Source organism: Phragmites australis, chromosome 21 (assembly GCF_958298935.1).
Source record: "Phragmites australis chromosome 21, lpPhrAust1.1, whole genome shotgun sequence".
NCBI lineage: Eukaryota > Viridiplantae > Streptophyta > Magnoliopsida > Poales > Poaceae > Phragmites > Phragmites australis.
This window is the reverse complement of record NC_084941.1, coordinates 855390-870979: the sequence shown is the minus strand read 5'-3', so window position 1 is coordinate 870979 and position 15590 is coordinate 855390. Positions and strand designations below refer to the sequence as shown.

The following is a 15590-nucleotide window of genomic DNA, read 5'->3' as shown; positions in this document are numbered from 1 at the left end:
TCCTCCAAATGCCATTGGTTTTTCCGTTTTTGTTTCACTCTCATGGCAGCTAGTACTAACAGGACATCGTCATATCATCGTCGAGATTAACAAAAGGTCAAATTTTGTAAGAAAAGAAAAGGAAAAATCAGAGAAGCAGAAAAAAGAAAGAAAAGAAAAAGGAAATTGGCCGGCGCCGAGGGTGGCCGGCGAGAGCGCGCGCTAGGCTCCGTCATCGGAACCTACCCATGTCGGCGAGCTTCCGGGAGGTGTTGCGTCCAAACGACGCGGCGCCACCGGCAGACGCGTGACGCCGGTGGCTGTCTCCCAGGGAGGAGGGGTCCGGCGGCTGGCACCGGCGCCTGCCGCCGCTGGGACGGACGAGCGGACTCAGGCACACCGAGAACCCCGAGATCCCGTCCCCGCTGGCGCCCGCGCCGCCGCCGTGCCGGCGCCGGTGCTGCCTGCCCGGCGAGGGCGACGGGAACCACCAGCTGCTGCTGCTGCCACCGGGGGACTCGGGCTCCTCGTCCAGCGGCGCCGGCGGCAAGGACGCCGCCGCCAAGTCGGCCGGCCTCCGCTTGCGGCGGACGATCGCCGAGAACCACGAGGTGGACCGTCGGGGAGGGTCCTTCCTGCTCGCCTCTTCCCGGCCGTGGCGCCCGCCGCCGCCGAAGATCGCTGCTAAGAAGGACCGCCTCCGCTCGACCTTCCTGTCGCTCTCCTCAGCGGGCTCATCGGCGCGGACGGCGGAAGCGGCCGCGAGAGGGCCGACCTGCGGCGTGCGGAAGAAGAGGAGGTTCGGCTGCTGGTGCGCGAAGGACTCCGACGAGGTCGCGTACGCGCAGGCGTCGGAGCGCCGGTGCGCGGCGTATGGCGAGACGGAGCGCGGGAACCCCCTGGCTGCCGCCGCGCCGTGCTGCCACCGCGCGCGCGGGGGCGAGCTGCCGCAGCTGCTGTCGCCGCAGCAACCGCCGCCGTCGCTGCTGGCTGCCGCGTCGCGCTCAGCGGCGAGCGCGAGCAGGCGGTCGCGAAGGCAGGGCGCGCAGACGCCCACGGCGTTGGCGTAGGGGTGGAGCTTGCACCTCATCTCCTCGCGCTCATCCCGCCGGCCAGTCACCGCCGCCGCGACCGTGGCCTTTGTAGCTACTGCGCTTGGATCTTTCTTTGCCTCTGCTGCCGTGGTGTGGCGTGAGGAGGGGAGAGTGGTTGGGTTGGCCGATGCCGCCGTACTGGCTGGGATTTATATAGTCCAGTTCAAACCAAAAAAAAAAAAATCAAGTCTTCCTCTCAGTAAAAAAAATAACGGGTCTAATACCATCTTTAATATATATTTTAAAATTTCATCTCATATAATACTATTACACTATATTTTATTCTTTTTATCTTCAACAAATACCTATTTTTGATCATACATTACTCTGCTTACTTATGAACCCACCAATATCCACTATAAGTATCACTGTAGCGTGCTATAAGAGTGCTGCAGACCACCAAACCCAACGACTGTATCACTGTAGCGCCAGGAACCGCACGGTCGCCAGCCATCCGCAAAAGCAGCAGCACAATGATGCAGCTCCCTGGACTTGCTCTAACCATATGGATTTGTAAACATGGTTGGTCTATGTATTTACTTGTCACAAGTTTCACACTGAAAAAAAATGGTAATCATTTGCACTCCGAGTTCAACTCTCGGAAAAAAATCAAGTCTTCCTCTCATGAACAAAAAATTAACGTATGTAACCATATGGATCTGTAAGCATGGCCTATGTAATTATTTGTCACAGGTTCCACACTAAAAAATTAGGAAATTTGATTATATATAGGAAGTTAATTAACTTTTGATCATATATCTCATATGAACTAATTTGTAACAAAATTTATCATTTACTTCTCTTACCTAATACGAAATCAAAGGATAATCATTTGATAGATACCTGTTCAAGCACTTAGTGGTCTTTCATTTGAGAACGATTTCTCGGCGTTAACGTGGGAATGCCAGTCCGTAGATTGTTAAATAACAGGGAAACTTTTAAACGGATTTGTTGCCTCCGTTCTTGACGAAGGACAGATTCAATGCGCCGACGAATCGAGTTGGTAGAAATAGAAATGCTTGGTGAGAGGAAGGGATCAAGATCCAAGGGGGGAGCGGTTTTATCGTCTCCTCTCGCTGTCGCTTGCCAGCACAGTAGACAGTAAGTCCTTGGCGGGCTCGTTTTGGGATCAAAATTCATGTCCTGCACAACACAGGTACAGTGGTGATCTGTCGTATGAAGACTCCAAGAGGTCGAATGGTCTCAAGCCAAACCTCAAAAACTGTGCTACAGAGATCTGCCTCGTCTGCCATTAAGCGTGGCTGCTACAGACGTACAAAGATTGCTGGAGAGTTTTCCATAGTTTTTCGGCACAGCTTCTGATTCACCTTTTTACAACACCAAAAAAAAACAAAGTAGTAGCATCAAACAGTTTAGGCAATTGATTTGCCGGTAGCGTATTATTTTTGTATTTTTAAAAAAATACACAATTTTTTTTGTATTTTTTTATTAAATTAGTCTTATTTTAAAAAATTCTGCTCAAGACACATGGACTGACGGGCGTAAGATCACGCCAAAGGATTCCCGTCGCGGACGAAAATTCTGTCGTGAAGGGATTTTAGTTCTCTTCAGCGTTCTAACGGTTTCTCTTCACGGTTCCCGTCACAAAGAGATTCCCAGGATCATTCCTTTCAGGACGAAATTCTCTCTATTTTTCTTTACGATTCCCTTCGAAGAAAAACTGTTGAAAATGAGAGAAAATAAAAGGCAAAAAAATAGAAAAGAAAATCAAAAAAAAAATGAAATAAAGGGAATATGGTTGGAGATAGTCTAACATACTCGAAAGTTCTACGTGTAACCATTTTTCACTACAGTATTTGCTTCTTCTGACGGGACCGTAGACTGACAACAACAGGAGCCTGACGGGAACAGTTCAATAGTTTATTCCGGGGAGCGGCAGATGACTGGGAGACGCCGACATTTCTCTCCACCAGCGGAGCCGCACCACTCGACATGCGAACGACGACGTCCGTCCGCCTAGAGGAGGTGGTTTGGAGATTGTTTTCTTTTTTTTGACGTCTCTTAATTGGGTATAACTGTAGTATCTTGGAGGTCGTTGAGGCATTGCATTACCACCACATCGTGACATATAACATAAGCAATTGGCCCCAGTATCAAAGTGGCGGAGGAAGCAAAGTTCACGAATTCGTTGGCCACAGAAATGCGGTGGCCGGCGAATTCTTTAAAATTCATGAATACTATTTGGTAAAATTTGATAGAAATCAGATAAATTTTGTTAAATTTTTTAACTTTTTAATTTTGAATTTGAATCAGACCTAAATGCCGTCGCATTCTGAATGCGGTGCGAACCAAATTCATCAAAAATTGCAAATTTTAAATGGTTTTTGACAAATTTGTAAACCTTAGGAGGAAGTAGAATGCTGTTGCTCTTTTCCTCCTACTTTACCTCATTTCTCTCTTTCTTGTCTTGCAAAAGAATAGAGGGAGAGATTTAGAGGCTCACAAGTGCGCGCTGTGGAGATGGAGGGCTTGAGCCCCTTTGACCCGTGGTAGATTCCTGCTAGTCTCTACTACTTTAAAAAACAGACAGCATCCATCCGCTCCCCATGTGGGAGAGAAATTTTATGAGATCGAGCTTTTTGTAGAGATCCATATAACGTCGTGACATGTATTCTCACATGTGTAGGTATGCACACGCACGGATCGTACGATCGTGTACAGCGTAGATTAGAATCTCACCAAAATCTTATACGGTCGGATCTCATAAAATTTTTCTTCCCCCACGTGCTCCCGCGTTAGTATCAATCAATATTGGCTGGAAAAATTCTGTTCTGTTAATACGTGCCGGTACTACGGATCGGCAGCGGTGTCAGTTTGGTACTTTACAAATGTGGGCAGCCGGAGCAACCAATGTTACATCATCCATGGTGACGTGCTTTTAACAATGGGCTAAAACACTATGTGGAGGAGCAATCGGTAACGAAGAGGACGGGTCAAGGCCTAATCAAGATGAACCCATTTTTTTCTGACTAGAAAACCATGGGGCAGAAACTTCTCTGCAAAGTGGAAACTCTAGCCTATGACGTGTATGGTTCCAAGTTACAGTTTGTTCTTCCTCGCATGACAATTCTTGTAATCTGAGCATACGTGAACTTGTCAGCATCAGGACAAAATACGTCATGCATTTAGCATTCTGTTCCAGAAGACCCGTTCTATGCAGGGAACTCGTGAATCTATTGCCAAGAGACGAGGAATCCCCAGACGAACCAAAGGTCGGATCAACATAGGAGCAACGCAGAGTCAAGTTTACTGAAGGTATGCAACTGACCAAAAAAGAACAGGGCTGATTTGCATACTGCCGAAAGAATGCATGCAGAGCAAAGAACCATCGAGAGATTGACCAAGGCTTATGCGGGAGCTGACTAAACTGATCCCTCTCTTGGATGGTTCTGCATTTCTGCATTCGTCATTCGTTTCAGCAGTGGAAAGTGTCAGCAATACTAACAAAATAAGCTAGACGGCAGACGGGTCTTGCAGGTCGAGCAGTGTTAATAGTATCAAATAAGGGGACGTCCTGTTTAACGGTTTCTACGAGAGGTATAGCGATCAGCAGGAATATTTTCTGAATGCTGATATATCGTGCGATCAGATCAAAGCTCGCTCGACCAGCGTGAGGCTTGCACGATCAGCCTCCTTATGATATATTGTGATCAAGGGTTGGTTACGGGACGTCTATACATAGCCTATCTAATCACATTTATTAATTTTTACTCAAGTATTTTTCTTTTCGAGACACTGTCCTTCAGCGAACAAAGTCATAGTCAACATAGATAGGCAGTGTCATGTCTCGTAGCATTTAATGCAATGAAGTAGGGTTTTGCGAACCGACTTGAGGCCACGCGGCAGATGAGACAGGGTTTGCAGAGTGACCAGACAAGTGGACGAGTTCGCAGGCACGCTCACAGAAAGCTGAGACAGAACGGGCAGATAAGCTCACGGTGAGAGGGCAGATGGGGAAACCGAGGTAAAATAAAAGTGGAGGCATCCATAAGGATGGGATGGGTCCTGCAATACCATCGGCGCGAGGTGTAGCGTCCGCGCTCCGCGTGGTGATGACCTGAGAAATGAATATCTAGCTATGTATGGATCTACGGAAATAGACCTACTTGTAAGTTCTTCTCTTGTATATAAACAGAGAATGTGTCTAGGATTGAAGAGATAATCTTATCTGTAACTAATTCACAAACACTCATAATAAAATACACAGAACGTAAGGTTGTTATACTTCAGGAGACCTGAACCTGGATAACCTATGTTGTTCTTAAGTTTATCACACCGTAAACGTCGTTCACGAGCCCATCAATCAATACACTCCGAAATCATTGCTAGGGACTAACTCTCGACAGTTAGCGCGTCAGGTAGTGAACGCGTTTCTGCGTTTTGATAGGTGTTGGAGATCAGTTGAACTACCTATGGTTGGATCCACGGCAACCGTTGAGTCCCGTTCCGAGAACCTCGATCATCATAAGGTATTCGTCATGGGATACAACCCAAATAAGCCTGGTGTGCTCCAGGTATGGGACACCTGAATGTACTAGATGTCGTCTAGAGGGGGGTGAATAGGCGATTCCTGAAAAATAAATTTTACAGCGGATTAACAGAATCCAAATACTCCGGGTCAATCCGGAACTTCTGGGGTCCGAAGGTTCCGCTCAACCCGAATAGTCCAGCTGGAACTCGAAATTGAAATCTAAATAAACCTAAGCAAGACTAGTTGATTCTCAGGGTTACCACATATTCCAAAGGTTATCTAAAGACTTTTCCACCAACCACCTACAGTCGTAAACTCACAAACACAAAGATCGGACAAATTTCTGTAAAGATCAACTAAAACAAAAATAGAAGCAAAAACACAAATGCGATAAGGATTTGTTTCCCAAAGTTCGGATCCAACGATCCTACGTCTCCGTTAAGATGCTCACAAATAGTCCAGTCTCTTTTAACCCTTATCCTCACCAAGTGACGACGAAGATCAAGCTTGAGCTTACTCAAAGCTTCCTCTTCCCTTGCGGATATGAGGATGTCATTCACAAACTTCTAGGGCAGTCCACAAGCTTGGGTGCTCTCTGGGTGATGCCTAGTCATCTAGGAGCTCCAAGCTTCAAGAGTAATGGACACGAATTAATGGCTTGATGACGAACTCAAGTGTTCAAATGATAGAGTTATGCCCCACCCCCTTCGCACTCAATCTTAGTTTCCCAACCAACTCTCAAAAGCTTTGCAAGATTTGATGCACTAGATGAGTGGAAGGGCTATTGAATGGCTATGAATGTTCTTTGTCTCGTGTTGGTTTAGTAGCAGCAGGCTATGAATGGAAGGGGTATTTATACCCTTCATAAAAAAAACTAGCAATTACAGTGTTTTTTTACTAACCCAAAGTATTTGGGTTCAATCCGGAGACTCTCAGTTGGTACTTTAACGCGTAACCGAGAAATACTAGCCGAAACTCAACTCAAAGGGTCCGGATGAAACACTAGAACCCGGAACATCCGGGTCAACCCGGAACCTTTAGGTAAAATATTTAGACATTACCCGAGTACCCATGTTTGAAGCAAAGTTCGAAGACTCTAGCAACCCGAAACATCTAGGTCAACTCGGAGCATCCGAGTTAGCTTAGAAACTAAAACCGAATACCCCCTACTGGAGCTAAACTCGAATACACCGGCAACCTGAAGTATTCGAATCAGCCCAAAACATCCAGGTACAGACAACACTTAGAACTTTCCGGTGTTCGTGGATGATTGTGTCTTTAAACTTTTAGGTAAACAAGGGTACTTTGAGCACTAAGACATCTTCAAATCTATCTACACACATTCCTCTTAATAGTACGGCGCACCTAAAGTGAAATTGAAAAATAAAATGAATTTAAATCTATTGAGTAACTACATATCGCTTCTGTTTTCTTTTTAGGACACCAACACCTTTTAACATCTTCAATGAGACTAATACCTGTTCGTAATCTTACTAAACTTATTAGTCCCTTAATCATTTGTCGTCAATTATCCAAAACCCACATAGGAGGCCTCGATGCACTTTCAACACCGAATCAGAGTCCGAAGGCTTCGAGGCTCAATGAGAAGTTTGCATGACAACTTATGCAACGAGGGGGGCAACGGAGGCTCTCGTATTCCGAGTACCGACAATGATCCCTAAGCCACACGCACAGAGGGAAACCAGACCGACACCAAACACGAGGACGCTATGACACAACCCCAACCACCACAACATCATATGGAGGAGCTATTGCAGAGGACGCGGTCTTTGGCAGCGTCATCACCAAGGTCGTCATGCCGCACAAATACCAGGGGCTCCCCCCTCGCGATATGTCGCCACTCCATGCTCAACAGCTTGACTATGGGGCCATGACATCTACGCAGAATCTGCAAACCGAGCGAATCCTTCTTAACCCCCCACCGGTAGCAATACCAAAGGGTTCGCCAGTAGCACCATAATTATGTTACCTCGCCCTCCTGGTTGAGACCGCACGACTCCAAACCGTGGCGGCAAACACCACGTCCATCACTAGGACTGGTGAAGATCATGATCGCTAAGAATCACGGCAGACTCCACGACAGGAAAAATCTTGTCCTCCCTCGATAACAGGGAGCGCTCAAACACCCCCATCGCGTCGGGACAACCAACCCTCTGACCTGCATGACTCTCTGCATGAACACGACGTTTGTGGCATGATCCAGAACCAGTGGCCACCCCAGAGGAGGATCGTGCCCAGCGAGAGCAGAAAAAAAAGGCAAGCAACCCTACCACTTGCCCCCGCCCCCACGTTGGGAGACGTCAGATTCCTCCATCCCATCCCGGGACCACGTGACCGTCGTCTCTCTCTCCGAGCATGCACCGTCGCCCATTAGCGGGTGACTCCCCGTTAAGGAACGAGGTGCAACGCTCTATCTGCCCGGCTACAAGAGGTACGCTAACCGGACAAGTTCCTATCAGTCCTAGCCAAAAAGTATAATGGCTCAACCAACCCAAAGGAGTTCCTACAGATCTACACCACCATGGTGTAAGCCGTGGGAGGTCATGGAAAAATCATGGCCAACTACTTCTCGATCGCCTTAACCGGTTCAGCACGGTCCTAGCTTATGAACCTCCCTCGTGAGTCGGTTCACTCCTAGGAGGATCTGTGCGACCAGTTTGTTGCCAATTTCCATCGGCGAGGCCATCAAAAAGGGTGAAAACATTTTTCATTCATGTAAAAAAAATATATGTTACAGACAACACGATTACATTTGATCAAACTATCCTATTACATGCGTGTTCTTTCCCTCTTCACTCGCGTGGCTGGCGCAAAGTTGGCAAAAAAGCTCCGCCTAACTCTTGCAAGTCGTAAAAATTCACCAGCTCTAAAAATTCAAAAGTATGTGGACCTCTACTTGCCCTTGAACGAGTCGAGGAACCTCTTATACTCTTCCTTGGGGCGACAACTAGTCGTCCAAGGGGCCAGGGAAGGTGGTCAACACGAAGACCCCGTTGGAGTTGCTGACCGGCACTGGCGAACCCCGCTAACCCTCCTCCCGCTCCTCCTCCGCCTTATCCTTTTCATCAATCTCCCTCTCCAGGTCTCAGTCGACCTCCTCCTCGTCGGAGATGTCGATAACCTCGACTAGGACAACCACTCATGCCGAGGATCGAGCGAGAGCGGCAGGGGGAGACCCTCTATATAGCAAAGGAAGCTTGATGGCGGCTGGCTCTAACCCTGCGAGCATGTCCTTAAGATTATCTACCCCTGGGGGCACCACAACAAGTGGAGCCAGCGTTAGAGGCAACTCAGCCCTTGCCAAAGCCTCCAAAATCATCAACCCTTTCGACGAAGAATGGGAGGAGGACACCATGATCCACAAGGAGAGTTGTCTTCTTACCTTGCAAAAAAAGCATCAATGGGTGACCGGCTAGGTATACTCCTACTTCTATAGCCTGACCAGCTATTGGTTCACGCCTGGGGTGGAAGGAGAAACCACTGCGGGAAATATCCTCATGATCCTATCATTTACTACCCAGGGGGCTCATGGTCAAACCCCGGTCAAGCCCGTGTATGCGTGGTGATGTCTGGGCACCAACACCTTTGTTTTTTATACATATCTCATCATGATACCTCACTCTAGGGAGTATTGAGGAACCTCAATCGGCACAGCATCTGAACCACTCGAAATCCAAAGGGGCGCGCATAGGGAACCAAAAGTCCCTCGAGCCCAGCAGCAATTAATGTCTCTCTCTTTCTTTCTAGACATGAAGTTTAGAATCAAACTCTAAAGGCTAACAACATCGACGACCACTTTCTAGGTGGACTACATTCCTTTATGGCCCAAATGATGCGACGAAATCTAACCACGACCCCAGGAAAGCTTAGGGACTACTTTCGGAGTATTAAGGGGGTGTCCTGGCTAATGAGCCCCACGAGGGGTATGACGACCGGTGGGGAATATTTCCTAAACCCTAGCTCATCACGCGACCAGGTCAAAGCTCGCGTGACCAGCGCAAGGCTTGCGTAACCAGCCTCCTTGTGATATATTGTGATCCAGAGCTGGTCGTGGGACATCCGCACCTAACCTGTTTAATCGCATTTATTAATTTTTACTCAAGTATTTTTTTTCCTTCTTGAGGCACATTTCTTTAGTGAATAAAGTCATGACCAGCGTAGATGGGCAGTGTCTCGTTTCGTAGCATTAAATGCTACGAAGTGAGGTTTTACGAACCGACTTGACGCTGCACGACAGATGGGACAGGGTCTACAGAACGACCAGTCAAGTGGACAAGTTTGCAGACGGGCTCACGGAAGGCTGGGACGGAACAACTTAGCAAATAAGCTTACGGTTCATGACAAAAGGATAGACAGGGCTACCGAGGTAAAAATAAAAGTGGAGGCATCCATGGAGATGGAATGGGCCCCGTAGTGCCACTGGCGCGAGGTGTAGCACGCGCTTCACATGGTGATGGTATGGAAAAAGAATATCTAACTAATATGGGTCTACGGAAAGAGGCCAACTTGTAAGTTCTCCTCTTATGTATAAAGAGGAGAACGAGTCTAAGATTAGAGAGAGGATCTCATCTATAATCAATTCACACACACTTATAACAAAGTACACAGGACATATAACTATTATCCTTTAGGAAGGTCTGAACTTGAATAACCTCCGATGTTCTTAAGTTCATCACACCGTAAACATCGTTCACACGCCCATCGACCGATACACTCTAAAATTATTGTCAGAAATTAATCCTCAACAAGTAGAAAAAAAATATTCAGATGTGATACCAATATTATTTATTGGACGGCTATATGATCCGGTAGACCGCCCTAGATAACTTGCCTGAATTCAGTAACACGGTAGTGCTCGCAGCCAACAGTGCAGATTTGTTATCTATGGTTGACTAGCGGCAGGTTGCATAGAACAATATTCCGGTTAGAAAATCCGCACTGAAATGCAGTGATCTCAAAGTCCAGAGTCTACAGTCCACACCAACTACTGAATGGAAAGACTAGGACTTAAGAATCAACATGTGCATCCTACAGAATTTAAGTGTCACGAGCAAACTTCATTCCTATTCGTGCTTAGAAGTCCACACATGGGTTACGAAAGACTATTAGATTTAAATCCTGTCGCAGTTGAGGCATGGAAATAACACAAGTGCACAACAATTGATATTAACTGGCTAATATACAAGGCAAATAAGTGATCAGTCTACTAAGATTTGGCAACAAAAGTGCAGAATAGCTGACAGTTAATTCTGCATTTATTGAATTACAATGCGGCTAACTAAGAAGGCGAATACATAACAAGCATGTAGAATACCTAAAAAAAAAAACAAGCATGTAGAAAGTTACCTTCATGCCTTCATCGTGTCCATGACATGGCATCAATCTCATCCCGCGCAGACTTGTATAGCTCAAGCCTCTTGAAGCATCGGAGCCTTCGCTCCACCAGGGCAGGATCCTCGTCAAGGATTACCGTAAGTTGCTTAGCTTACGAGACGGAAATCTTATCACTTTACCCCCCACACACATCAGCTGAATTTTTATTGAGTTGATCGAATTTAAAGCTGTATAAACGAATGTAAAAATTAAGATTGTGATTAGTTACTCATGTGAAATTGATTTTGTAACATTAACAAGTGGATCAACCTGTATGAGTGAATGTAAGAACTTGCGTTCACTGGGCCAGACTGCGAACGTACATTTACATCTACTAAATTAACTTAAAAAATACATACGGATAACAAAACACGCTTCTTTCTAAGTATATACGCATCCATCGAGTAGAATCTCTCTATACAGACAACCAATCACATCCTAAGAGACTCTTTAGATGAAAAATAATATACACTGATGCAAACAGCACAGGAAGAAGATTTCTTACAGCATCTACAGAAGCTTCAGCTGGTCCTCTAAAATAATTGAGAGCAGATTCAATCAGTCGACGGTACCCTTGCTCAGGAGCAATTAAATGAGGCTGATAACCATCTGCTTCCGATACAACTCGCTTAACATTTTGCACAGAGAGGTGACGGTCAAATGGAAGCTTCCGCAGAGCAGAAGGGAGTTGGTTATCAAACACCCCGTAAATTCGGTCACCACCAGGTCGTCTACAAATTACAATCGCATTTCAGATGTCAGAACAGTCCAGAACAACCATTTGATGGGCAAGGTCGACTAAAAAAGGGAAATAATTGATAGGGCATTTACCCTCCATCAAGATGTTCTTAAATATTTTGTCAAATGCACGGCAAAGCTCCAAGATGAGGTATAATTGAGCCTGCAAAAGCACATACATGATGTTCCTTTTTCCTTTGAATTCTGATGCACTTTAGCTCAGCTCAGTAAGACTATCCCAGCATCAGAGGCAATAGATCTACCAAGGTGATCCATCTCAGATTCAAGTTCATCAATAGTTTTATCAAAGATGTTATGCTTGGAATGAGTGCCCTGATCACAGCCTCTAGGTGCTGAAAGATGGAAACAGCACTGCATCATTCACCATTTTTAGATTACCAACAATAGAAATGAATAGACTACAAAAACTTATTGAACCTGTGAAAGAAGTTTAGCAAGATATGCTGAACCCATCCCGCTGGCTAGATGAGAATATTCAGGACTAGAAGCAAAGAACTCTTGCTCTTTTCGCCTAGCAATAATCATGTCAACATTCTTGTTGATATCTGCTTGTGAACGGTTTACAATTCCAACCCATGGATGCTGCAGTCTGTAAGATCTTCCTTCAAGAACCTTAATGAGAAGAAAGAAGCTGGGGTAGTCAGTGTCCAAACTCCAAAGGCACTAAAAATTCAAATTAGGTCCAAAATGCACACAGAACAAGAGAGCAGCCGAAACGTACATCAAGTGCATCTGTACCCTTGTCCATCAAATCAAGCTTAGTCAACACACAAAAGGACCTTTCACCTGAAGAAATTTAAGATGATCCTTCAGGCAAGAAATATACTAGGTGAACCAAAAGAAGGGAACTGTGTCAGAATGGGGAGCATGTCAAATGAGAGCTAGCTTAAAATAGGGGAATGAGAAACAGTAATCTAAGCCATTGGATTGAATCTACATAGCTAATGGCTCATATCCACCAACAAAAGGCACCAAAAGACTCCTGAATTATGCCATTTACTCTTATGCCCTACCAAAGTCCCACCTTTTCGTTGTACCTTAGTATACAGCATTGAACATCCAAAGTTGATCTAGTAGCTGAAATTTGATTTCTCGTTCTCTTAATTTAAGGGTGTTTCGGACCTTTATGTTTCCTGCCCTGTCAGCGCACAACATATTTATCCATTATAAGCAAGCTTTCAGGTGGCTAGAACAACAAAACTTTGAATGTTCTAGACTGGTAGACATGAAGGCAACAAATATACTGTGAGTGAGGTTAGTTAGCAGGTTGTCACAATTTTTTTCTAGCGTACAAATGGTAGGGAACAGGATCATCTTCATTTAGAAAATGGTAGCGTACAAATGGTTGGAAAATTATGGTGCGCTCATCTGATGTTGCTATATCTTGATTGCAGGAGATATAGCCAGTATAATACAATTCGGCTACAGGAGAAAATAGGGAAATATAACCACACAGGTAGACATCAATATGAATTTCTTAGACTTATGCAAAGCTGTTAACAAGGTAGGGTTACCTTGTTGCTGTAATTTAGACTATAGCTATATGCTGTATGCAATATGCAAGCCAAAGCACGGGGCAGACATGAATTGAATTCAAGAGAGGGGAATAATAATACAGTACTTGCTAGATAAATTTTGTCTGAAACTAGAAGATTTTGCAGGAGAAATAAGAGGGAGAGAGAATGCTGCAAAACATAAAGTATGCTGTATGCCCCAAACATGGGATGACTTATGTGTCATTTTCAAAAATCCGGGATTGAAGGTGATAAGTGCTCAGTCTTACACTAAGTAGAGCTGCCCTGTGCTTTTAGAGCTGTTTGTGTTTATTCATACCTTAGCAACATATGAGCGCACCAATTTTTTTATATCCTGGACTATGCTTTCAGGCTGCCCCTCTGAAAAAGACAACATGGTCAGTGAAACATTCCTGATAAACATTGCCTAAATTCAAGAAACAACAACAACAAAGCCTTTGTCCCAAGAAAGTTGGGGTAGGCTAGAGATGAAACCCACAAGATCCAACTAAAAAGATGATGAGAAAATAGTAATAATAATAAAGATACTAGTAATAGTAAATTCAAGAAAGCAGACAAAAAAATGTAGGCATTTACATACCTATGGCAACTTTTGTTAGACCCGGCAGATCAATCAATGTTAAGTTGACCACTGCAATAACCAACTGAATAGAGTAAATATCAGTTAAGAAGAGTGAGGAGCTACATGGATGCTACTGTATATAAACCAACTGCTTAATAAATATTAGTCAATAAGTGACTTCCACTAGCATCAATATCAATTATCAAAGCACAACCATCAATATCAATTAGTTGGTGTGTTGTAATCAATTGTACTCCTTTCCTCTCTTAATGAAATACGTGCATTGCACGTTCTCGAAAAGAAAAAAGCACAACCATCAAAATAAAAAAGGAAATCAATGATACAGTGCTACTTTTGTCCAACAGAAAAGATGGAATGCTATACACTGATAAAAAGAACATGAAACTGACATATATATTATAAAGTTAAAAGCAGCAGCAATATTGTCCTTCAAAAAAATATATAATATGCAGCAGTAGGTTGTGCCCAGGGCCTACATACCATGTGGAGAGTATATGCTGAGATGAAGTGGAACTGGAGATATTTGCTTTGACTTCCCCGTCAACCTGTCAGTTTCGTCTTGGATTTCCTTCCGCACAAGAGCTGCAGAAAACAATCATTGATGGCATCAGTAGCAAGTATATGTTCACCTTCAGTCATTTCCAAGTACTGAAAAATACAAAATCCATTTTGAGTTCACAAATAGCAATTGCCTTTCAAATAATGATGTGTATGCTGCTTTTGAATAAATGGCACAACGTCTGATCAAAAGCACATAATGTTTGAACTAGCAGCATCAATACGGGGAACAGAAAAATTAGCGTGCCATTTGTACCGATCAAATAAAATACTAATTTCAATCCTACTAGACCCCTGTAGACGGCGCCAATGGCAGCTGCAATGCTTAATCACAGTAATCACTGAGACTCCTGAGAGAATGTACTAATTATTTAAGCAACTAAGGTAAGCAAGTGGTAAAAGAATATAATTGAACTTAATCAGTACGGAATACAATCCCACACATCAGTGAGCAGAACCAAATACCATAACTGAATGATAGTACGACACAGCTTCTGCTGGTGGCAGAAACATTAATGTACGGTCATTTCACTGTTTCTGGAAGCGGCGCAGCTAGACAGCGAACATGGGCAATCAAGCATTACTACATTACATCAATTTACTACCAAACCAGCAAGCAAATTAATTTCAAATCACGGGCCCAGAACAACCCCCCAGCAACTATGCATCACTGAAGATGATAAGGGGCGCTCACAGAAATCAGCGAAGCGGTGCTTGGGCATATGCAGAAATTCGGCGTACTCCTGCATCCCGTCCTCCATTTTGTGCAGCTGCAGCACCAGTGGCCTCCTCGTCACGATTCCTTCCGATCAAAACATAAACCCAAAACCATAAAATTTCCAGCACAGAACTCAAAAAACTCAGAGACGAACGCAGAATTCGCGGCCTACCTGAGCCTCGACGCAGGAAGTCTCGCCCCACGATGCTCTCCAGCACCGATGATTTCCCCGAACTCTGCACGTCCCCGTGCAATTAAACGTCCTCGTAATTAAGCCACGGAACGAAACCCTAGGTGGGCAAGCGCCCGGAGGTGTTGGGACGCGGCGGACCTGGCCGCCGACGACGGCGATGGAAGGGAGCGCTTCCCACAGGGTGGGGAGGGAGGCGGCGCCGTCCCCGCCGCCGTGGTCGCCGAGGACGGTGCAGGCGCGCTGGATGCGGTTCACGAGCACGATCGCGTTCTCCATGGTCGCCAT

The 15590-nt window shown here is 45.1% G+C and overlaps 2 protein-coding genes across 2 annotated transcripts; both read right to left on the bottom strand.

Moving 5' to 3' along the window:
- LOC133903711 (uncharacterized) lies at positions 1-11600 on the bottom strand. Its single transcript, XM_062345154.1, has 3 exons — positions 11465-11600; positions 10933-11147; positions 1-1215 (listed from the first exon to the last, which is right to left on the bottom strand). The coding sequence occupies exon 3, from the start codon at positions 1067-1069 to the stop codon at positions 212-214; it is 858 nt and encodes a 285-aa protein (XP_062201138.1). The 5' UTR covers positions 1070-1215; positions 10933-11147; positions 11465-11600; the 3' UTR covers positions 1-211.
- Positions 11601-11791: 191 nt separating this feature from the next.
- Positions 11792-15590, bottom strand: LOC133903992 (phragmoplastin DRP1E-like). Its single transcript, XM_062345490.1, has 9 exons — positions 15444-15590; positions 15285-15348; positions 15089-15196; positions 14317-14418; positions 13834-13884; positions 13552-13613; positions 12440-12856; positions 12136-12330; positions 11792-12050 (listed from the first exon to the last, which is right to left on the bottom strand). The coding sequence occupies exons 1-7, from the start codon at positions 15588-15590 to the stop codon at positions 12824-12826; spliced, it is 567 nt and encodes a 188-aa protein (XP_062201474.1). The 3' UTR covers positions 11792-12050; positions 12136-12330; positions 12440-12823.

Coding starts and splice junctions, on each gene's coding strand:
- LOC133903711 (XM_062345154.1), bottom strand. CDS start 1,069: ATGAGGTGCAAGCTCCACCCCTACGCCAACGCCGTGGGCGTCTGCGCG.
- LOC133903992 (XM_062345490.1), bottom strand. CDS start 15,590: ATGGCGACCATGGAGAACGCGATCGTGCTCGTGAACCGCATCCAGCGC. Junction 14,419..15,088: donor GCACCGCTTCGCTGATTTCT/GTGAGCGCCCCT, acceptor TGTTTTCTGCAG/CTCTTGTGCGGAAGGAAATC. Junction 13,614..13,833: donor TCTAACAAAAGTTGCCATAG/GTATGTAAATGC, acceptor TGTCTTTTTCAG/AGGGGCAGCCTGAAAGCATA.